The sequence below is a fragment of the Synchiropus splendidus genome, chromosome 7, assembly GCF_027744825.2.
Source record: "Synchiropus splendidus isolate RoL2022-P1 chromosome 7, RoL_Sspl_1.0, whole genome shotgun sequence".
Taxonomy (NCBI): Eukaryota; Metazoa; Chordata; class Actinopteri; order Syngnathiformes; family Callionymidae; genus Synchiropus; species Synchiropus splendidus.
Genome location: NC_071340.1, coordinates 10303478 through 10328518, shown reverse-complemented (window position 1 = coordinate 10328518; position 25041 = coordinate 10303478). Strand labels below are relative to the sequence as shown.

Below are 25041 nucleotides of genomic sequence, written 5' to 3'. Positions count from 1 at the left end.
CATGTCAATTTCAATGGTACTTCTAAACAGTGATTTCAGAAGCAAAAAAGTGGAAGAACTTCTGCAAGTGTTTGTTTCTGATTCCCAAACAAGTGGGTTTTTCTGTGTGGAATTGTAGTGGTGGAGCTCAGTTGAAATTCTATGGGGAAAAAAGCTGATGTTCCGATATTCCCCTCCTCTAGATGCTTTCAAATACATAAAGTGATTAAATATAATGCATAAAAATGAATACAAACCAATATTTTCCACAGTGAAACAGTCTTCCTCGTTGAAATACGTGACATTTTGGCCACGCAGCTGGAGGCAGTATGGGACCCAGATGGACGTGTGGTTTGAATCGAAGTAGCACTCTCTGTGAGCGGGGCTGTAGTCTGGACACTCTTTCCACTCAATGGAAGAGGAGCTGCTTTGTTGACAACAGCGACAACACATTAGGAGAGGTCACAACAGTGTTTCTCTTTTTTTCCTACCATGATTCAGAGACTCACTCTTTCTTGAAGTAGTAAACTTTCAGATCCTCAAGAGAGGACAGGTTCTGCAGGCTTCCTGGACTCCACCAGCAGCGAAAGGTCTCCTGGTTCCTTGACACGCACTCAGTGAAATGAGGCTCGAGGGGATCTGGAGACACAAGGACATGTAATGATCAGAAGCAGGACAAACAGCAAGGTGGCAGGTGATCGATGAGGTTTTCCACCACGGGTGAAGCTGCAGAGGTTTGATGAATCAATGCAACTGTGTGGATAAATTGCAACTTGTGACACCAGAGATCATAAAAAAAGTAATAACTCTAAAGTATAATAAAAAAGTAATGAAAGTCTTCTTTTTAATAATCAATGGCCGGCCCATCATATTTTTCAGTCAGGAGCTGCATGTTTCACTAGACACCTGATTTGTTGCTGCTAATTCATTTACAGTCATTTTCTGGTTTTTATAGTTTTTACTTTTTCAACGGTCAATTACTATCCTTTTTTGATGGTTTTATGATAATTGGGGGCGCATCGACGGAAACAAATTATTTTGATCTGACACTAAATGAATGATACATCATTATTATAAATACAACATTTCTCAACAAATTGAATGACATTTCTCCTACACTATTTTGCCATTTTATCAATTCAAAAACGACAGCCTAAACAGCAACTGTTATTGGAAGGAATTGTATCATTTTCCTTCAAAACAAAATAAAAACATCCAGGTGGAAAAAAGGAGCAGTGAAAGTCCTCCTCACTGATGGCTCAAAAAATTGCTTGTTTTTTTCTGCTGAAAAAGGAAAAACAGGGGAAAACCTTTCTGCTGTCGGGAAACGTGGCTCAGTTTATGTAAATTTGTGGCTCTTGTGCGAATGTGTCGGGGGGAGAAACAACACGCCCACATAAATTGCATCATATTTCACTCACCATGCCTTTACGACCTACAGATCTATCAGCAATAATTTCACACAGCACGCTCTACAAGCGGCCCTGACTCAGCCTTTATCCCCCTCCCCGGGTGCCCCGTCATCACCAATCCCCACTCTGCTACCTTTGCTCCTGGGCCAGTTTTTTCATTTTACTGAGGGTCCCAGGGTTTGGTGCAGCCATAAATAAGCGGTTGAAGGTATCATCGATTTTTGCAGCACAGCACATCAACATGCTTCACGACCCAAGCCAGCTCATGGCAGACTTGGTGAAAACAACCTTCAAAACATAACCCTCTTTACCTCCGATATATTTCAAGACATTCTTCCACGTCAAACTCTCATTCCCACCCATCATCTTCGACACGCTGTCCAGCAGAGCTTTGCTATTTTAGCTCAGCCTCCCTCCCCCATCAAACAAATTCCAGCCGCCACCATCAAAGAGATTTCTGCTGGAGCAGAGGTAGATGAAGCACTTGTAGCTACAACAGGACGGATGACAAAGAAAACTAAATAAACTCAAGGGCACTGGGTCCAAACACTGCCTGAATTCACACAAACGCACATTGTTTCTAAACTTTCCTTCGGATTTTAAATGTCAGCTGAGCAACACAAATTTTGTTGAATTGCTTTACTTGAATGTCAGACTTTTAAAAAATACTTTGTTTGACAGAAGGGAAGGGTTGAGCAGCGACTGGTGAAATTTCAAGCACTTGCAAACATCTAACACAAACTAACATGCCGGAGCCAACTCAACCGTAAAGACCCGCACAGACATGCAGCAGTACTGCTTAAAATTATTCACAACGCTGGCAAATTCTGACTTTAAGTTACTTTTACTTCTTTCTCTTGATGGGTTTTTGAAAAAGATTTTTTCTTTTTTTTTTAAGAAAGATTTTTTCTGACTATGTCAAAAAAGTTTGACAGAAGGGAAGGGTGGAGCAGCGACTGGTGAAACTTCAAGCACTTGCAAACAACATCTAACAAGAACTAATATGCTGCTGCCAACTGGACCGTAAAGACCCGCACAGACATGCTGCAGATGATTCTGCAAATTCTGACTTTAAATACTTTTTTAAAGTACCTAAGTTTTCTCTTGATTGGAAGATAATGAGATTATGAACAAGAGGGGTCACTGTGGGAAAAAATAGAAAAGCTATAATTGGCTCTTGGGATCAAACGGCAACTATAAATACTAACAAGCATCTCCCCTGACATGATCGTGATGAGCTCCAAATCATTCAGGTAGGAAGGACTTGCCATTACGTGCCCTGATTTCAGGCTCCCTCCACTGATTCTAGGACATGGCTTGTAAAGAGGACGAATCATTTTGGACCAGCCAGTTTTTGCTTAACTGTCAATAAATGATGATTTTTTTTTTCTTCGCAATGATGCGTCTTGTAAATTGTTTATCTTCAGGGAGATAAATGTTAACTGCCTCACATTCAAGTGCACGAAGGCTTTCAATGAGCTCTGCACTGAAGCAGAGACTGACTTGGAGGCGGTCTTATGGTCTTGGACTTGGTCTTATATTGGAGGCATGATGTGTGTTCAGAACATGGCCAGTTTGTTTTCATCATTAATCAGTCTCGATGTTAGGTCCGTTTTCAAAACGTGCTTACTAGTCTGGAAATTACGGTAAACACAAAATCTGTAGGAATTAAATAAATGAGTAATACATGTTCGTGAATGACTAAAATCCACTGGCATATCAAATAGACAAGCCATATATTAACCACATTTGTCTTTGTATGGCACAGTGTAGAGGTATTGAGGGAGTAGGAGCAAACTAAACATCACCCGGTGTTACGATCTCCTCGTCCAGAACTTAACGCTACACTTGCGAATAGTGGAACAGATTGGTTAAGCTCCAACTGACAAAACTGACGAGTGGCAACTTTTTACAGAAAGGGCCTAGTCTTTAACTTACAAAATATCACGCTCGCTGGCAGATCCATTGATGTTTATTTTCCAAACAAGCTCCTGATCATCTGCCATTTTTTTCCTTCATTTGGATTTCAGTGATGAGTGGACGAGCGCACATACTGGTCGGGGCTAACAAGCAAGACCCAAAGAAATCTGCTAGCAGCACTAACATGCTGCACAGTAGAAGCTACTTCCTGTCAGCCTCAATACTCATGTTACCATTCAAGCGATTTATCGCTCAGCCCTAGTTACCCCACATTCATTTGGGGCACTAGTCTCCTACTGTGCCTCCTATTTGGTGCAGAAGACTGTGATCACCCCATTCTGTGGGGTAGACCAACCTATAGAATAAACAATCCAGTCTAAGACCGATGCTCTCTTCAACACTGTACAATCCCACCATAAACACACGTGTCAGCAGGACAGCTCACCAGCCAAAGGGCAACATCTTAGTGATCGGGCGTCAGATAATTTTGTTCCAGGGCTTCCCATCATGCTTTCTCCACATAGTTATATGTTACAGCTCAGGAAAGCTCCATCTAGTGCGTACCTGGAAGCCAAATGATCAACAGTTGAAAAGCTTCAGGCTGGAAGAGAAGATCTAATTGTGTTTATCCTGGGAGTCTATATGTATCTGCTGGTCCCTCTGGACACGGCAGCTCGGGCTGATAAGGTCCTGCAGGGGAGCTAGGAAACCACTAATCAGCCTCAACGCCTGCTCTGACCATTAAGCTTAAAGCTCCACTAAAAAGCCTGAATGGAGCCCTCCACTCTCATTTGCAGCGCAAGCGGGTAAACAACCTCGAAAAAAGGCAGTCAGGCTTTATCAGTTTCCATAATGTGAGGCGGTTGATGGTCAACGAAGGAGGGAAGTGACGCCATAAAACACCTCTTCCAACTCATTAGGGACATTTCAGCCAGGTTGGCAATGCTTCAAAGAGTATAGTGAAGTGTCTGCTACAAAAGTAGTGATTATGAATTCACTGACTAGAATAAATGCTATCTGATGCAACAAAGTTCTGGCAAAGACTAAGACCCCCAACCTGTGTGCCGCAGTCATAAGAGCTAGCTCCTAAACTAAGCTGCAAACCAGTCCGGCCACATCTACGAGTGTTTGCCTTTGCAAACAAGAGACTCGCCCCCTGCGAGACATTCTCTGCGCGTTTCCACAACATAACCAAGTGCCATATTAACTTTCTAACAGCAGCACCTTGGCAGCTGAGAACAAAAACAAATCAAACAAGAATATAGCTTAAATGACTGCTACGGCTGTTGACACAAAACGATCCCGAGGATTCACTCTACTTTATGCTTGAAGAAGAATCGATCAAATCATAGCACTATTAAAACTTATGACAGGGTACTTTCATAGTCACTGTAGTCACCATGATACTGCGAAGCACCACTGAGGGTGACAAACTGTCCCTTGGCTCTTGTCGTTCTCAAATGTCTGAATAAATTTACAAACCCTTCACATCCTAATTGGTACCACCGCGGTACGATGCGTGACAGATACCAATCTTGTCATTTGAATATAAATAAGCATTTAATAAGTGTGTGCTTGGACATGTTTTGTGGCTTCAATATTTGCTTGATGGAGGGCGTGTTTGCATCAGCAGCGGTGAAGATGATGCCTGAAGCTCTGAGTGCGTTTCTGTTGGCCACACACAGAAACTGGCAGCACAGACTGATTGTCAGTCTTTAAATGCCTGATCCCAAATTGTATCTACTCTGTCCTCGGATAAACTGCATGGGCATGTGCCACCAGTCCTCGTGTGTCTCTATTATAGAGAGGTATGATTAAATGGTAAGAAAGTGTTTTGAAATACAAGCAGCATTCAACTGACTCTCCAAATACTGCCCTTCTACATACAATGACAATGGCTCTAATCCCAGTTTTTGGACTCAATATCATACACACACAAATTGAGTTCAGTACAGAGTAAATATTGAAGGAAGTACAAGGTACTAACAAAATAAAAGAATATGGTTGCCATCCAAATAAAGCTTGCACAGTTTGCAATGCGATTGCATTTCACAAAAACATCCTGTTCTGATTCTGACTGATGACGGTGACGACTGGAAAACGCGCTGACTCAAAATATAGAAGCTTGAAACTGACATTTTGAAAACAATCTTAAAAACTGAGAATCATAGCGATCGAACGAGACAGAAAAAAATATTGTTCATTTTTTTCTGCCGCATCACCCAGCCCTATCGGGGGGTCCCCTCCTTCTTAAACTATAAAAACAATCGATTTTCACATACACTGTGTGGCGTCTCGCAATCAATTGAAACTTGACCCTCAGTGCAAGATTTTGAAAGGCACGTTCTGATAACGGAACACATCCAGTGGAAACCTTAAAATGAGCCAAAAAAGTTCTGTTCTGCCCAAGAATAGTCACTTTAGGATGTCAGCATGAAGGTAGCTACATCTACAGGTAGTATGAAAAAGTTTGAAACACTGTCTCAAAATTCAGAGCTAGCTCAGATGGTTGCGGAAACAAGTTGAGATTCCTGAACTAAAGTGAATGACAGTGGTCAAAGGTTTGATTTGACACTACTCTCCATTTCATCAACTACACTTAACACCAATCTTGGTTCTGCAGTGTATTCAACCATGAAACTGACAGCTTTATAGTTAAAAAATGTTGGCTCCATAATACACTCGCTGTAACTCCAAGCAGTACAACGTCCACAATTCATGTTTTCCTTTCCTCACAGCATATAAGCGGATGCAGTAAGGTAAAGATCCTTAACTTAGATGTTTGTTTTTCAGGAAAAGAAACTCCCAATGGAGCGAGACAGAAAAGACTACAGGCCACAGCAATCAAGAAGTAGGGCAGAAGAGAGCGGGAGAAAGGTGAGGGACTGCAACAAGATACAAACAAGAGTATGTAAACAGGTGATATAAATAACCGCTAATGCGAACACACACTTCCACGGGTAAAGATCTGGGAACACTAGTGTGTCAAAACAATAGCAGAATAAGTGACAATTATTTCTTTACAAGAACATCAATGGTTTAAATATCTGCTTCACTGAAGGTCACACAATCAATAAAGGTTTTGAAGTCTGGTGGTGCTTAACCTGGCGGTGACCGAGAGGGATTATCATGATCTAAGCAATTTATTAAACTGAACTAATGATGTTAATCTCTTCTAATGCCACCAGTCTGCAGGTTTAGGCGTCGTGTGAGAGCGAGAGCATGAGTATCGCGGAGTGACAGTGCCTGGGTTAGACCAAGGCCGCTTGTGAATATGGAATTTCATTCTCTTCTCAAATCATTCCAAAATGGTCACAAGCTTTTACGTTTTCAACGCAACCAAATGTCTGTTTGAAAGTAGTTCTCAAAAAATGTTTTAAATCAAGACCAAAGGTGAAGATATTTTGAACTAAAATGAAAAATGGGGCAGACGTGGCAACATTTTGGTTGTTAGTGTCATGACGGAGTCTGCAGTCAGAAGTGTTTCCACAGTAACTTCGTAAAAAAGTAATCTGATTACTGACTACTTATTACTCACTCAAAAAGTAAATTAGTTCCTTAACTGATTACCTTAATTTAAAAGGAGTTAAGTTGCAAGTTACTTCTACTACTTTGAGTTACATTTGGCTGCAGCTACAGCCCTTAAAACGTAAACATTTCAAACATTTCCTTTCGGCCCCTGGGAGCAGTAGCTGCACTTAAGTGATTAGATTGCGGGCAAATATGTGCTTTTTAGTGTTGGAAGAATTTCTTTTCAACTTTGGAGAGACGGCAGAACAGCACATCAGTACTATCTCTTCCAGCACAAAATGTTAGAAACATCATCCAGAAAGGGTGGATGGTTGAATTTATCAAGTGTCATTTTACTCTGCCTATCAAGGTGATTTAAAAACTATAGTGTTTTCAGTCCACACCTTCAACACCTTTTTTCGCTTTCTTAAGTTAGTCATTGCGCATCCATGGACTTTGTATGTGAAATATTGCAATCTGTAACACACTTCATAGTAGGGGCAGTATTGTCATCGGAAAACATTCATCGCCCTCCACACTCCTCTGTTGTTTACTTCTGTGTCACTGGCAGCTTGACACGTGGGCTGACCAGCGGAAGAAAGCAATCTATCTTTATATTTGCTATCAGGAAAAAGTAACGCACAGTGACTAGGAAAAGTAACTTTACTCTGGTTGCTGGTTTTGAAACAGTGGCATCACTGGCAGTCAGACACTGCCACCAGTCTGAGCCAGCAGCCCTTTGGCTGGGTAAGTGTGGTCCATGAAAAGAACCACTAGACGAATGTCATTCAACTTTGACCTTTACAACCAGCGAACCTAACTTGACTGCACCTACACATGAGTCAATGTCAACATCTTCTATGTGATGCTGTTAACTTGCCCTACCAGTTTTGCTCATCCTAATAATGTATGTCTGTAATTGCCTTTGTTCCTACAGATAACAGCCACATGCTGTGCAGACAGATAAAAAACATACATATAAATAACACAGAATGATTATATCAGAGGACCAGTTTCTTCAAAACTCAACCAAATATTATATTTTTGTTCCTAAAAAAAAAAAAAAAAAAAGTAGTAAGAAAGACGACAGTCCAGAAAATCTTACTTATGTCGAGGTAAGTCATTCTTCTTCTAAAAATCATCAATAAAAATCAAAGCTACACAGACCTGCCTCTGACTGATATAAGCATGTTCTCCACTCACTGTTTCTGATTCTGGGATTTTAAAAAATGAAATAAATTTAACAAAAAAAAATGAAAATGAGCGAAAGAAATGCATTTGTTTCCAGATGAAGCTGAAGTAAAATGTTGTCATATTATATTTAATTTTATCATCCACCGAGTAATTTTCCTAGATCATTTCCAGATAAACCTTCATAACCGTAAAGTCATAACCGTATTGTTGAATCCTATTTCTAAGTTTTCTCGAAAATGAGGGATGAAATGTTCAATCAGAGTCTCACCGAGTCGTCAAAAGTTGATTTAAACTTGACATCTCATTAGCATTAAATGTGCTTTGACTGTTGCAGTTCATTATCGGACTTGTAGCAAGAGTGGTGGGAATTCTTTATATTTACATGGTTTCAGGACACAATAACTTTCCCTCCAGACTGCAGCTCCCTACAGCTATAGGCAAGTCTCTCTGATCTGTGATTGATTCAAAGGAGTTAGATCCCACGCAAAACTTTGCTCACACAGCATTTGCAGGGTATTTTGCTTCTCCAGTTCCTTGCTATCCCTCATGAGGCCCCAGCAAACACACCCAGATATTACTGAGTGTGCAAACCAAGTAGACCACCTTGGTGGTCTGAAGGAAGCAAAAAAAAAAAAACTGGATCCGAATGAAGATAAGCATCATCATGACGCATATACATAGAGGCAGCTCAAGAGGTGAAGTGAGAATCCACAAGAAAGTGATTCCAAAACACACATCGGCGTGAGGGGATTCAGCGAGTTAAATATCAAATATAACAGTGGTAGAGATCCAGGAAAATTTGTGACAAACTTAACTGGCAGACCAGTTAGATCATGAGACTTCAAAATGCTGTCTGTCTGCAGGCTTATCAGGGAGACAAAGTAAACCTCAAGAGGTCGATAGACACTCAGACAGCAAATACAGATTACCTTTACAGTTATTGCCTTTCTTTTTATACACAAACCATGGGAAGATGAGCGACGGAGACGGACAAGAAAAAAGTTTCTGCCCCAAAGGTCGAGACAATGAAACAGAAAGAGAACATAAAGCACAGCCTGTAGCTCATTAGGAACATTTGTTATTCATCGACTCAACAAAAGGATGGTTGAGCTCTGACTTCACACTAGTGGGTTCAACAGTCTTGTAATTACCGGCAACATAAGAGGATGGAACATCTCAGGTTAATTATATCTTAAACAAAGCTCAATTCCTTGCTTTTTTTTTAGTCGGCCCAAAACCTCTGAGACTGAATGGATGGCTTTATGTCGCCCGAGTTTCAAGACAAACCACAGTTCTCCAACCCGAGTATCACTCATGTACATGCAGCGCATCATACTGTAGGACTTCTTCTGACAGTTTTTTGACAGGTTGGAACCAAGAAAACGGCAGAGAATAACTGCAATGGACCAAATAAAAAAACAAACCATGACAGTGCTGTATAAAAGGAAAGGTTTACACAGCAGAAGTCTTTGTTTTGTTCATTATTTTCTGAAGGCAACAAACCTCTCAATCAAGCTTGGTCTGTTTTTGTGTCTGCAGCATTCTTTCACCTCATTATTTCAGATGGTTCAGTGACAGCTCGACAAGCTTGGCTGTATATCCTGCATCATTCCGTCCCTGGACTTTGACCGAAAGCCCTCAGCCATGTATTTGCCGTGCTCATTATTGATCCCCTGACTGTTTGACCAGACAAAGCTGGTGAGTGCTTGATCATGTATCAGGTTCAACATGAGTGTAGCGTGTTGAAACAGACATGCAACAGCTGTGTCATGACAGTTATGCAAAAAAGTTTTTTTTTTCTGTCAAGAATTTTCAGTACCAACCTGGTGTGGTCATGTGATCCCAGTCCCTGAGGAACGCAGCTCCTGGTGTGGACAGCGAGGACATGAGGACCATCAACAGGAAGCAGTGCAGTGAGACCGGCATGTCGCTGCAGAGGGACACAGGCAGATACTGAAGTGAGACTTGATGGTGGCAACTATTAAAAGCTCTCCATGATGGCACGCTGCAGTGAAAAACATTCCCTTCCTCTCTTTTCCTTCCGGTCTTTTTCTTCTCTTCTTCTTTCTCCCGGGCTTGTGAGCATGAATTGTGGCTGCCATTTATTTTCAGCTGGAGTATGTGAAACCCAACACGAGACAGTGAATCATTAATTATCCTGCCAAGTTGAGGCGCCTGCAAGTGGAAGTTGACTGCAATTGAGTTTTCTCCTCTGTGAGTTCTTTGCACCACACCATCTCTAAATTTTGGATGAAGACAATTAAAATGTTTTTTTTAAATATTTTTTTTTGAGACAATGATTCCTTAAGAGTTTCAAGCAGAGGCTCCTACCACCGTTCTTGAAAAAGGCAGTGTCTACTGTCTGTTAAAATGTCGATAAAATTAGGATTTCATAGTATTGAGTATGATTTCATAGGTATTTAATGTGCTGCCTTGGTTGAATTACTCTCAGGTAATAGTTCTTAAATTTGTGTTAGATTTATAGATGTCCATTTTGCTATTTAATTTAAGATTGTCTGAACCTTGCCTTTTGACGACATTTTCGGACAAGCAACGGTGTAATAAAAAAAATAATTAATTGATAAACAATAATAATAACCAATTAGACCGGTACATTAAAATTAGTTTTGACTCTTTCATTATTTGTAGAAAAAACACAACCACAAGGTCACACTTTGCCCATATTTCCCATTGAAATTGTTTTAAAATGAATGATCTTTGTTTGTTTTTTTCTATGTTCACTTATAATATGTAATTAGTAATCCAACAAAAGTGCTCACACATGTTCTGAAACAATGAATTACTGTTAATTTAATATGCAACTGTCTGTTTAATATGCAGAGTACCTTGTCTTGTGTTAAAATTAATATGATAAACCAAATATGAATTATTTCATACCTTACAGACTGGAGTAAAAATGTCTGAAACTTCAGTCCACAAAAAAAAGCTTCATCTTGTAATCAAAAATAAGTGGGTTTTGATTTGTTAAAAAATCAACGCTGTTTTTTATTTAACTGAAATCACATGTTTCTAGGTTGTTTTAGTTGAAACACTACTGCTGTGTTTTTTGGGGGGGAAATATAAATATAGGCTAAACCTTGTCCGCACCCTTGGCTATTTACAGCTCGGTCTCCACAACTTCTCTGCATGAGCAAGAACCCCACCAGGAGGTTTCATCCCAGGGGGACAGCAGTGCCTCAATGTTCTGCCAACTTTTGGTGTTGCTTCAGGACATTGAACAAGAATGAAGTGTACTTGGACACCACACTACACAGCACTGTAAGGGTTCAGTCTTTTACGGACAACAGGAGAATTACTGCAAGGCACTTTCTAAGCGACTACAACTGTGAGACTGTGACACAAAAAAATAAAAAGCGGAGCTATGCATGACAACACCACAATACTGGCTAAGATATGAGGATGTTTTAATCTGTTCCCACCACTTTTCACTGCTTCTGGAAATATCCACACAGAGAAAATCAATCAACAAGGTCCTGCCGCGTTATGACCTTGAAAACAAAAGATCCAAGACGAATTATTGATTTAGTCAATACTAGCATCATTCTAATTAAGATCAATGCCAACCTAAGATTCTGTCCAACTACCTAAGGACACCTGAATTGTTAAAGACCAAAATGAGCTGTAACATTGGAACTTTGGAAGAAGCCTAACTGAGATAGTAAAAACATGGCAGCGGAAATGGTGAGAAGAACCTTGGATTTACCTGTGGTCTTCAGTACACCCAAAACCACCTAAAATGACTCAGGTCAATGCCAGGAAGCTTCCTCCACTGAATCTCAGATAGATGACAAGCACGTCGCCAATAAGAAAGCCAATTTCAGACACGAGCACCAAACATATTCTAATCTTTCAGACAATGGGTTTGGTGTTATGTTGAACCTGAGTGGTCTTGAACACAAGCAAACCAGACTTCAGCTCCAGACTTTAGTGCATGTAAAGTGGTGGATTTTGTCCTGGATTTCTCTAAACAGACGCACAGCGGGGGTGGGTGAAATTTCATCCAGGGGCAACTTGGTTTCAAGGGGACCAAGCTGTGTCCAGTCTTTCATCCAAAGTAATCAAATGTCTCGCACTAATACAGAAACTTCAAGTCAAAATCTAATTTTAAATGTTTCGAATTTCAAAGGCTTAAGAGGTTAAGGTTTGCAAAATGGCTGCCTTGCCTCTCTTAGTGTCGTCAAACTGATTTGACTCCAAAATGGATGAAAAATTTCACATGACGGTGAAGGTGATGTTTTGTATTGCCAACACTGTAGCGTTACGAACTGTGTTATTTTCTTCAATAACGTGTAATCTAATGAATTACTTTACCTGTCGTTGCAATGCAGTGGCCCTTACTATGAATGTGAAGTGATGTGCTACAACAATTTGGTAGAATGAAGCGCAAGGTTCCAGGTTTTTTGGCCACACATCGCTGCTTGGACAGAGCCAGGGTGGGGATGACAAACCTGTTGTAAATGCAATGGTGACTGGCTCGGTGGGCGAAAAAAATACCTGGCAACCCATCCCAGATCTCACATCAGCGATGGCAGATGGAAGTTGAAATCAACTAAATCTGAGTCAGTTTATAAACTGTAATATTGTTCAGAAAAGTAGCCATGTTTGAAATGCATAAAAGGTGACAAAACTCATTGGTGAGTGAAATGCCACATTCATATGTCAGCTGTGTGCAATGCATGGTATAGAGAGGGAAGGTCCGGACTCCTGAATGTCTGTTTGTGAGCACAGAGATTCCAGAGGCCAAGTCAGGCCAGCTCTTATACAATGCATGAATTCATATCAGAGGGACACCAGGCTGCAGACATGAAATATAGACTGCAGTTGTGGTCAGTTGTCAAAATGACCATGCATTATGCTTTATATTTCAGTACATACTGTCAATTACTTGAACATTTAACCACCACTCTTTCTGACCATGACTATATTAAGTTTTGTTTTGTTCCATACAACTAAATCCGACATTCCTGGCTTGGTAGGAGAATCCAACAGCTATAAAAAGCTGCAACGATTGACAATCGTTTTTCACTCCACCAAGTCTTAACATTTTTCTGTCGGGCAGGCAGCTTAAGCCGGTCATAAAAGAGGACGGCCCATCTTGGCTGGTTCTCTCTTTAAACAGTCAAGGGCCAAGTGGTCTGCAAAGATTCAAATCTTCGACAAACAAACAACACGCCCTTTGTATTTCTGCTACACATTCGAGATTCGCAATCCAACACTGCATGGAAGAGTGGGAGAAGAGAAGAAGACGTCATACGAGAGAACTACAAGTTTTTGGCAGCAAGGACAAAAGAACAGTTGAAAACAACCGAGGACATTAGTGGGCGCTCAAGCTTTGAGAAAATGTGTTCAAATATAGTAGACAGAACGATGTAAAATACTCTAAGGGAGTGGGAGACGACCGTGAGGCTGACTTCTGCATCAACATAGGACTCAAATGTCCAATCAGACCCCAAGTGAGCAGAAATGAACATGGTTCAGTCAAGTGTCTAAATGAATGTGAGCAGGTCTGTGCCACATATCTGAAGAGAGTTTAGAGTTCTAGAGAGACGGTGCGAATTGAAGGTGAGGGGGTGAATGATGGGTCAGTCGGGAGGTGTCAGTGTTTCATAAACAAATCATGGTAGAAGAGAAAGGAATTATGCAATAATAAGAGGAAAACCAGCAATGAGGTGTTCAGGATGTTCGGCTTGTAGCAGTTCCTGCACCTCAAAATGAGACATCTTTGGAAATCCTTTCCTCTTAACAAAACAAGAGCTGATCTGAGGTCTGGTCAGCTGGCAGATTTAAGCAGGGCCGACTTCCCTCTCCCCACAAACCTCCTCCTGCTCTTCTAGGGGGGATACCAGAGCACTCCCAGGTCAACTGGGAGGCATGATGATCTCTCCTGGCTTGGCCTTGGGACCTCCTCCCATTCCTACAACACCTCACCAGAGAGGACACTAGCAAAAGAAACTAGCAGCAAAAACAACAACATCCATCACTCCATCCGTGTTCTCATTTTCAGAGGCTTTTCAGAGCAGCCTGTTTCTTCCATTACCGCTCTTCGACACGTTTAAACTCACTTTGGCACCTCCGTCGCTTCTGCTCTTTTCCTGTTTCCTTCTAATTCAATGAAAAGCAAATTGATCGGTTCAGCCCATCCTTGCTCTGAAGCAAAAACACCTCTGGGGGGAAAAAAGCAATTCGGTGGAAATGTATGTAACAGGTCATTGGAAAGTGTAAACTCTGGTGTGAATGAAAAGGCAGCTCAATATCCAGGTATCAAAGAAAGGTGCATTCATAAAGTTATATTTAGCAAATAGTGAGTACATTATTTAGTGTTAATGTCAAGGATAAAGTAAAAATACAATGAAAAATTTGCTGATTTTTATTTGTATAAAAAACAATGATACATAGTAAAAACATACAAAAACATCATGAACCATCTTAAATCTACCACAAAAACAAATGCATTTCTGATCACTGCAAAAGTCAAACTTCCAAAATTTGTTTTGTTCTGTTGTTCTCTCTGCCTGACTGAGTGATGTGGACTCAGACTAATCGCTATCATCCGTCGTGCGATTTCGCAAACATTGGGACATAATTTATTGAACTTTGAGTTTCCCAATAATCATGTCAGACAAACCTCATGCAAGTCCAAGGTCCACAGTCAACCTTAAAATTACACAAGAATCATCACCTTTTCTGGCCGTTATCACCCAGTCCCTTTATTTTAAATAAACAGGATTTTGAGCAAACAAACAGCAGACATGATCGAGCGCGTCCAACCAGACCCTGCAGCAGAGAAGTCAATAAAAAGCAGAACTTGAATCTCATGTTTTTTTTTCCCAGATCTTTTCGAAAGGCACGGCAACACAGACCTGAAATACATTTTAATCCTGTGCACGTCTGTGCGCACACAAGCATTCACATTTGGCCACTGGATGTCTCCGATGTCTGCTACTCCTGTTTCATAAGAGAGAGTGGAAAAGTCGGAGTCAGCACGCTGGCATGAGAACAGCCCTGCTGGAAACAGATCAGGAGACACATCTGCAAACCCCCCTTCACTGTCCTTGTGTGTTTGTGTGTGGAAGTGCGAGAGAGGGTTTGTGTGTGTGCACGTGTGTACAACAAGTGTGTGCACCAGAGGGTGAGAAGGAGAAACTTTGCACACAGTGATACTGTGCTGTTTTCGCTGCAACAGCATTCCTTGCTAAGTGTACGTGCACGCAGCAACATGCATCGGAGAGATGTAAATTCACTTAACTGCTGTTGGGATGAACTTCATAATTATATAACTTTTCAACCACCTCGGCTGCAGGGATTTGCATAAATGCAGTTGTGGACACTTTACAAGAGTTCCAATATTTTCATTCGCATGTTTTGCTAACTAAAGTGCTGTGCAGAGCCATAGTGGTCCTTACCTGCCAAAATGTGGTCTGAAGAAGGACGGTAATGAGCACATGTGCAACAATGGGCTGGATGTAGTGATGTAGCCAGATCTAATCAAAAATCAACTGCAGCAACAATTTAGCTATTGACTACAGTGAGTCACAGTTCTCCGCTTTAAGTCCTATGGACACCTCTGCACCATGGACCACAGGGCAATGGGCTGGGGGCTCCACAACCTTCACATTCTGAACATTCAGACAGGATTTGATGGTGGGGTTTTTTTTATGTTGGTTCATCGCTGTTTTGTCATTGGCTGCTTTTGATAAAGACAGTCAAATAAAATAAACAACTTAAAAGTTTTGGGCAGAAAACTAGGGGTGCATGGTATGGACTGGTTCAGTTAGAGGTTAGATTAAATGGGACGTGACGAATTAGGCCCACGGTCAAGATTTAGCCGGTAAAAGCGACACAGCATTTCAGCAACGGATGACGGTATACATTTTCTTTAAGTGGAAAAATGTCGTTTAACAGTTTCCATTTCAATTCATATAGCATGATATATATAGCATATATATAGCACGTCACCGTGCTCATCAGTGGGTAGCAGCTTGGACATCTGCATATAAACACGCCATAGCAGACAAGGGTTAAACACTGGTCAACCATTTTGGATTTGAAAAAATTCAAGACAAGGATCTAGGAAGAGCTGCCAAGTAGAACACTATCATTGCAGAACTACTACAAACCTAAGAACCCACTCGGCAAGGTATATCACACTGCACTGCTAACAAATGCATAAAAATAAATGAAATCTCACTGGAGTCACTGACTTTACCAGCTGATGCTTCACGGGCCATCAAGATAACAGAAGCCAGCGCAACTTTTGTATTGTGAAGATTTACGTCGGCACTCGGTAGTAGGAAACAAAGTCTTCAAATGGCCGGTTCAGGAGCTCAAACCATACTGTGACATGCAGTAATATGAACATTGGAGTAAGACTGTTACACCTTGGATGTATTGATAAGTGAAAGTTGGTGCTTTAATGAAAATGCATTCAGCAGAGAGTCACTTGAACACATATGACGGCAACTGCACACTTGACAGGGAGTGATGTCTCATGTGCTACACACCACCAAGGTCTTACACTCACCAAAAGATAAAGTCACAGTCTTGAGTTACGTGAATGTTATGGTTATAAAAAATGCATTTTATATTTTGTGACCGGTCATGAGTGTGGGTCTTAAAGGTCAGGAACGTGTTTTGTGTGCTCCCTGAAGAATCTGCACTCCTAGGGAAACATCTGTATTGAGACTGGTGTGGGACATGTGATGCCTTGAACAATGACAGCTTGTTGTGAACGGGGTGTCAGGTATAAAGTGGGTGGATAAGTTCTGTCTTGTGTCTTCCAGTGTACTTCACATTCAGTGTGTGAAAACTTCAAGCGGTGCGGTGAGTCTTCTGTGTATTTCTATTCCTACTAATTCTCACGTGGCAGGAGTGGAGCCAAAAAAGATTTTGGGAGCAAGTCAGGGAATGCACTGTGAGACTAAGCAAAATTTAACGTTCACACCTACTTATACTGAGACATTTACCATACGCAATGTGAGTTTTAGGCCATGGCGCACAGCCCTTCCTTACCAGTCACTTTACTACGCACAATGAATTTATTAATGAATTTAAACAAGTCTGTGGGAACACAGGTGACCGGTATGGCATAATGCACGGCAAAGTCCTTTGCATTACCCATCTATGTCCACTGTCACTATACTTCCTCTTCAGCCATTTTAGCTGGCTTTTGGAGATTCCCATCAATCAAATCAGCCTTCCCACCCAACTCATCCTCCCTAGTCACAGCTATATTCTACACATCCTTCTGTACCACATCCATGACGTTCATTTATCTGGTAACTCCATGGAGCTCTGCGACACAAACACGGAAGGAGATATCCACCAAGTCTACCATAAAAACAGCACACGCAATATCAACATTGTGAAAGAGGTCCCTCACATTCTCCATCCCTCCATGAAGCTAGTCGTCGTGTTTCAATTCCATCTCTTGTTTCAGCATTGAGCATTGAGAGAACATTTCTTGTTGGTCATTGAAATCGTGGAAAAAGTTTCTCACATAATAAACTTAAACTGTAACTTGGCAAAAACCTGCTGACAGACCTTGAGAAGGACTTGACTTTGAAAACCTACAGACGTCATGGCAACTAGACACCAGAGCTCTTCAATGGGCACCTTTCTAAACCAAATTCCACTTCTACCGTTTTGTTTTATCCCTCTTACCAGAGAACACCCAGTGAGGAAAACTAGATCAATATGAATGAATGATTTTGTTGCTTAAAAAAAAAAGACACGACCAATCCGTATGAGACTCATATTAAATGACTGCAGTGTGAAGAGAAAGCGGCAGGTCCGGGTGACCGGCTCAATCAGCGGAGCAAAACTCATTCAAATGAAATAAACACATTGGTGATCTTCCACTCATCTGATCTGCGTCTGTCTGTACCAGTCAGATTTGTGCGTGTGTTTCATACCACTGGGCACCTCAGCTCAAAGCACAGAACAAGCACACATTTGAGCACCTTCTTGCACCTGCAGCAGTTAACACGGAGGTGCCAACTTATAGAAACGCTGGCAGGGCGGTGGGTCATCGTGCAAGTTAGTCTTTAGTAGTTTCACCCTCCTCCAAAAAATGGATATTAAATTGATAAGAAAATCTGGATTTTGTTTTTAGTTAAAATCGCCCAGCATCATGAATGTCATCATGAACGCCAGTTTGCTTGCTTTGTTTTGTTTTAATGCTCAAATCCTCCTGATGCATTCCTCATCTGGATTTAACCCTCTGTTCTGACAACTCAACTCTCAGATATGAATAGAACAAAGCAGACAGGTTATCTCGTTGCGCCAGCATCATTGTCGTCAAAATTATCTGCCTCAAAGAATCTTTAAATGACAGACAAATTAAAATTAAACAATAACCTGAGCTGTCAGCTAGTTCAGAACAGCATGTTAACCACGGTGAGAAACAGAGGGGAAGACTAATGGAAGGAGCGATTTGTCTATTGAGACAACCTAATGGATGTTCTTACGGCTGTCGGATACAAAAAGCTGCAGCAGCGTCGATGTTCCATTGTTGGAAACACTTCAACAGGGGCTAAAACACAGTCTGTCGTGAACCTGACCAGGACTTTAAAGCAAAAGTGGTTTTGCACGTGAATCTTGAAGAAAATTGCACATTTGAGATCAGAGAAGCAGTGATGCATACATTTGAAACTATGATGTATTGTACGATGAAGGAAGATTTCACAAGGCACGTCACGCAATTAAGACATGCTATCTAAATTCAGAGCTCACTTCCTGCTTTATACAAGGTGCAAACAGCAAACCATCAACTGATCACAGCGTTTCCCCTGGGTTTTTGGGCTTGGAGGGGAGGGACCCAGCAACCGGTCGATGTCAGCTATGGTGACTGTTGTAGTAGTTTATAAACATTCAAACTAATGATGGGAAATTTACATAATTCACATTGAGGAATGGAAAATGTATGAAATGAAAAAACAGTCATCCTTCCAACCCTCCATTATATATATATATCAAATTCATACATTTTACCGTGATCCTTCTCGAAATATGTGCACATGCAGCGAGGTTTATTGTTTATTATTCAAAATTAAATGCAAGTCAAAGTCTTTTGACATTTCGCTGGAATAGCTCTTACTTTCCTATGTAAGCGATTATCTCACAATAGCAACTTGATCAAAATCGCAGCCAGTTCGGCAGCTCATTTGACGAAGAGCCGCATGAAAGTGGGGAAAGAGCTGCATCATCTGGTAAACAGATGATGATGTACCCGGCACCTAACCAATAATGGTTTGGTAACCGTGTCTGGCCCGGAGAAAGATGCAAGGGCTGTGTCTTCCAACAAGTCTGGTGTAAGACAAACAAACAAGACTCTAGTCTATTCGTCGTCAATAACAGGGTGATCAATTGTTCTGTGGCTGACTAGTTTGCAAGATGTTTTTTCTAAATCTTTCTGTTCCATTCTAGCTTGGGGACTGCATTTTCAGAAGTCAGTGTACAGAGCTTGACTGATGTCATTCAGTTCTCTTGAGAAGAAAGCCGTTCACCTAAATTGAATCTTCATCGCTCCATGTGCAGTGAGGCCCATGTGTTGCTTGACAGTTGAGTTTGGGTCAGAATTTTCGTAGTGCATAATTTCTATGACTGAGGAGAAGAAAATACGTTCTGGAGCAACAGCATGAATAAAACTCAAGGCATGGGGGCCAAATCTGGCCCTTCATTTTGTTTCATGCAGCATTTTATGACATGTGAGAGGACATCTTAATCTACAAACAAATAAAAAGCAGCTAGTAGGGAAATTGATGCAGGTCAGCTACAAGCTACTAAAACATACAATTTAATGTGTTTTTTAAACAGATATTTTCAAAATGTAAAATATTTCAAATTCAATATTTAAAATTTTAAATTGTTTTATTCTGCATTCTATTTGTTTTGGACACGTCACACACAAACGGCAACAGAAAAATTCGAGTCACCAATTAATCTGCACGTTTTTAGCGTATGGGAGGAAACTGGAGGGAACCCAATGCAATCTCCAAACAGAGAGGACTCAGGTTTGCTTCAAACCTACACTTCCCAAAATAGGAATTCAAAGTGGCAACCGAAGACCTTTCAATAGATCCCTTCAATAGCTGTAATGTGTAGTCAAACGCGTGGACTCTAAATTACAAGATCATATACACCTAAAAGTCGGTACGTTGCCGGCCACCCGCCTTAGAACAAAAATGGTCAAGTGGGAAATTGATGAATCTAAACCCGTAGGTATTTAAATATAGCGAGTATGCTCAGTTACTCTCTTCATGAGATTTTTTTTTTTATCAGAACTATATTACCTACCTTAGAGATTGGCATTATATAGCACCTGACAAACATACTTAAATTATACCACATATAACTGGATATCAGCACACTGCCAGTCAAGTTAAGAAGAAGTCAAGAACATCACTGAGATGTCACCCTAAAAAGGCTGACAGAAGATTACTACCCCGCTGCAGCTTTGGAGACGTGCTCCAGTTAGCCAGGGTGAGCCAGCAGTGACCCGGAGTCCAGTTATGTCTCCTCACAAAATGCTGAACTGTTATTTCACCGTGATAAGAAAACAAAACAAAACAAAAAAAAATATATAGGTATATATAATATATAATATATATTTTAATTGGTGTGCAGTGGGTTATAACAAGACAAGGATATATTAAATCAAATTTCACTAAATTACTATGACATATTCAAATCATTTTTGGAAATCAGAGAGAAAATTGCAGATGAAAACAATTATTTTTCCTGTGCAACAGATGAAGCGTGTTCCAAATGTTACACATACATATTATAATGTGTTTCAAAGATTCAAATATGTTAAATTAAATTGACAAAAACAATGCGTCAGTACACAAATGACAAAATCGCCATTTCACAGTGGCCAAAAATAATTTAGTTTAGAGCTTGAATATAAACTGAACTGACAAAAGTCACATGCTGCCACACTGGGGTCTAAAATAATCTCGAGGAATTAAACAGCATGTTGAGAAAGAGGGGCTCGAAAAAGCAGGCACGTCATTTAAACCCAATGAAGCTCTTGCAACACCACGTTGCGTCAAAAAAAATTACAGACATGTGAGCGGTTTAAAGATGATATTTAGCAGGTACAGCGCATACGTGGACGGTAAATAGCCCCGCGAAGTAGCTCGGCTTCGGCGAAGTTTCCCGAAGGTCCACGAGTTTATAAATGGAGTTTGGGAGGAAATTCTCCCGTCTTATCAACTCAACTTCAACAGTCCAATAACAAACACTTACTTTTCTCAAAGTGTCGTCCCGGAAAACTGCACAGATTGACTTCTCAGAAGTTTGTCATCTGCTGGTTCTTCACGTTCTCCGCGAGCTCGAGCTTCGTCTTCACGCAGACATGGACTTGTCCCGGAGCGGGCTTTCCTCTCTCCTATCTGGACATACAGGTGGTCATTTAGTCCCGTTGAAGAGCTTCACGCACACTGGTGCAGAAACACACTCCATATATATCGCGTGTTTGTGTGTGTGAGAGAGAGAGAGTGTGTGGCGGTGAAGCGCCCTCGTCTGCCAACAGCCGAACCTGATGCTAGTGAAGCTGCCGGAGGAAACTTCCAAAATAAAATCCTCACGGACGCTCCGGAAACATAATCTAAGTACCATTATTACATTGAATTACATGGTATACATACGCCAAACCTATTACATATATTTTTTAAAGCGACATCTTAAAAACCGAAGTCCCAAATCCCGATTACAACCCATACTAAAAAATCACTTTCGCCTTGTTTTATTTATTTAAACATAGTTCTTATTTCACGTTTCAGGATTACAACAACGACTTATAATACCACCTACTTTGAGTGTCCACTGCTTGTCTACGAGTCCACATTGTGATGACAAACACAAACATCTACCGTTCTCTCCGTCAAGTTTCAGTTAATGAGACCACACACGCTTCTTTCTTCACCTCAACATCTATCATTTACGTTCACAACGTTTTCTTAACACTTGGATTTCCAGTAAATATGAAAGCTTTACTTCACTTCACTTCAACTACAACCTTTTATACTACTGTCGCTGCTACATTTGAGAGTCACTATCGGTGAAATACTTATTAAAGTAGATGAAGCCAAATTTTATTGATAATTCCGGGAGATGTTTGGATTGGATTGATCACGTGGAGGGTCCACTGGAGCGGTGACGTTGGAGGAGGCTCGGTCTTCTTCAGCTGTCCTGGGTGCACACCCCTACACCCCAAAACCATCAATTACAACGGAGGGACCGCCCCAACACGTGAGGGGAGGGTCGCAGCGCGGGAGTTCGCTGGTGGTGCATGTTCCGTGTGCACAGGGATGTGTACTTTTCGAACGTCAGTCATTAAAGTATCGTCAAGATCCACTGTTTTTCAGTCCAGTCCATAATAGAAAGTAATTTGAAATCCGAAAAAGCACATTTTCAGTTTGTTCCTGACAAAAAATTAAACAAAACACCTCTGTTAATAGATTTTAAAGTAGACATTAATAGCAGACGTGGAAATAAGTTAACTGAATACATGAAAATAAGATTATTAGCTCCAACATCATCAGACTAATATGGATAAATAGTAACAATTTAGGGACGCAGTGAACGACTTTTTAGTTTTTGCGTATCAAAGCGACTGACACCTAAAGGTCATAGTCTGCATTGCAACTTCATTGATTTAACAGGAAATAATGAAAGGCAAAAGGATGTGAGTCAGTAATAAATATAAGGAACACTTTTGAAGAAACTATGAGTTTGATTGTCCATGAAAAACAAAATGAAAACAAAAACGAAACAGAAGGTTGGTCTGGATAATTATATTAGTTGTTTTGCCGCGTCATTTGTGCAGCAGAAACACTTAATGTGTTTGTCAATTGGTTTCTGAGTGAGCCTTGTGATTGGGTGAAAATGGGGGCGTCTATTGAATTAGTTCCTCTGTTATGGAATACTTATTCCTGTGATTGTGTGCTACGTCTGATCATGTGAATCTCTGTTGGATTGAGGCTGACAACAGAACAATGCATCTGACCCACACTAATGGGTTCAGTTCAAGTCCTCCACTGCAGCTACACCCTCGAACACCACAGTCTTTTTGTCAACAGCAGCCAGTGCTCAGATAATTTCCAGGGTATAGCATAAAGCACTTTGCATTTTGCATTTAAAAGACCTACACTCATACTCACAAAGATTCAAAAAAACAATTATAATAATAATAAATGACCCACCCCACAATACATAATGACTTATTTATCTGTAAGTGTTTGATGACTTTTAATTTTAATTTTATCATTTTTATACATTTTTAATGTTTTGCTTAATTATCATGTTGGTGATCTATTTTGTTTTTCTGCATGTGATTGTTTAGTTTCCTTTCCCACACAAAACCCACACGGCCTTCCTGATATCAGCCTCGGCCACCTGCCCATGAACCTCACTCCTATAGACCAAAACCTCGACTCCTCACTTTCTTTTGACCCTCGCATTAAAAAGACAGTCCAGTAACTGTTTCCTCCAGCTCAAAACAATCTCTAAAATCAAACCCGTGCTCTCACATGCTGACTTAGAAAAGCCTGTTGATGCGTTCATATTCGCTAACTGTCATCACTGGCATCAACAAGAAGTTTCAGTTGGTTCAGAACTCAGCAGCGAAGCTTGTAACTGGTTCTAACTGATGGAACCCCACTGCTAGCTTCACGGCACGAGATCCAGGATCCTCAGGTGGATCCTTGCTGGTTACCCTTAAGTCAAGGTTGATATATAGGGGAAACTGTACCTTCTCCATCAGGGTTTTGTCTTCTGCTTTCATTGATATGATCTACAACCATATTCAGGTCATTGGGCAGGTATACACAAGTGCATTGGTAGGCACTTTATTCTTTGCACGTTCTTGCTTATTCTGTGAAGACTGTGTATGTTGAAAAGTGCTGTGTATGTTAAGTTTTATTATTTTATTATACACTATGTAGATAAGTTACGCTCTTGCACTTTGTGCTTCCGAATCACAAACAGTTCTGTCTGGAGTCATAAATGACCTTCATCTTATCATGGTCCGAGTGCTTGAAACGTCTGTTTAAAGTCCAAAAGGCTGTGATGTCGGTTTCACTTTGGGCTCTTCAGTGATTTCAATTTTGATTCCTGATCTCTTCTCTGCCTGTGGCAAGGCCTGAAAATACTTCAGCCTGTCACGTAGGCTCCATTCACATGTTCAGTCCGTCTTTGACTGAGGCTTTATTGGACAGATATCTTTTTTTGTAGGTCAGGTCCACACCTTGATTTCTTTGTGTTGGCTCAAAGAAAGTCACGGCCACGAGGGAATATTGTTTCCAAGAAATGTTGTACAGGGACAGCAACAATAGCTAGTTCAGTAGGAGGTGGGTGTCATCCACACAATAGGTGGGAACTGAGGTTCAGTCGCCAAACATTGTGAGGCACATGCATGCGACCCAAGAGTCAAATTAATTGTCCGTTCATTGTGATGTTCAGAGGTCAGAGGGGGACTTGTCCTGGGATTTAAATAAAAAAACTGGTTTACCTTCGTATCTAGAACAGCAGTGTTTAAATATGTGAGCTAGAGTGCTCCGATCTCACAGCAGGGGTCAGTGGTCACTAACCATATGTCTTGGCTGCTCATAACCTTGTCACTGGTCCACGGCTTTTCCTCCCGTTGGACAGCTGCTTTGTTCAACCACATAATAGTAACCAGTCGCTAACTTCTCTAACCCAAACACAAACTACCAACGTTATTTCTTGGAACTGACTGGCTCCTTTACTCTGGTGGACTGAATCACCTGAGAGAAAACAAGACTTCGGTAGGCTTGATTGCCTTCTCCAAGAATATCCCAAACTAATTTCCGTGACATCCAGATGCCTCCATGGACACAGCAAACGTTCAACAGAAAATATGCCGCAATCACGAAGACTCTGCACTTGACATGTGGTTGGACTTAATTAGGTTATTTCCTGGAGATTTGATGGGGGGGAAGACTAAATAACAGTCAGACGCAGCAGTTGTATTTTGTAAATC

The 25041-nt window shown here is 40.9% G+C and overlaps 1 protein-coding gene across 2 annotated transcripts in view; it reads right to left on the bottom strand.

Moving 5' to 3' along the window:
• The window catches only part of ghra (growth hormone receptor a), a 31109-nt gene extending 9539 nt beyond the window's left edge, over positions 1 to 21570 (bottom strand). Inside the window, exons 1-4 of one of the 2 annotated variants that reach the window (XM_053870230.1) lie at positions 21285 to 21570; positions 9839 to 9945; positions 489 to 618; positions 237 to 406 (exon numbers count right to left, since the gene is read on the bottom strand). In XM_053870230.1, the coding sequence (XP_053726205.1) occupies positions 237 to 406; positions 489 to 618; positions 9839 to 9941 (403 nt within the window). In that variant the 5' untranslated portion in view covers positions 9942 to 9945; positions 21285 to 21570. The remainder of the gene's footprint in view (positions 1 to 236; positions 407 to 488; positions 619 to 9838; positions 9946 to 21284) is intronic. The other variant, XM_053870231.1, reaches the window with a different exon arrangement.
• Between the last annotated feature and the right edge of the window lie 3471 nt (positions 21571 to 25041).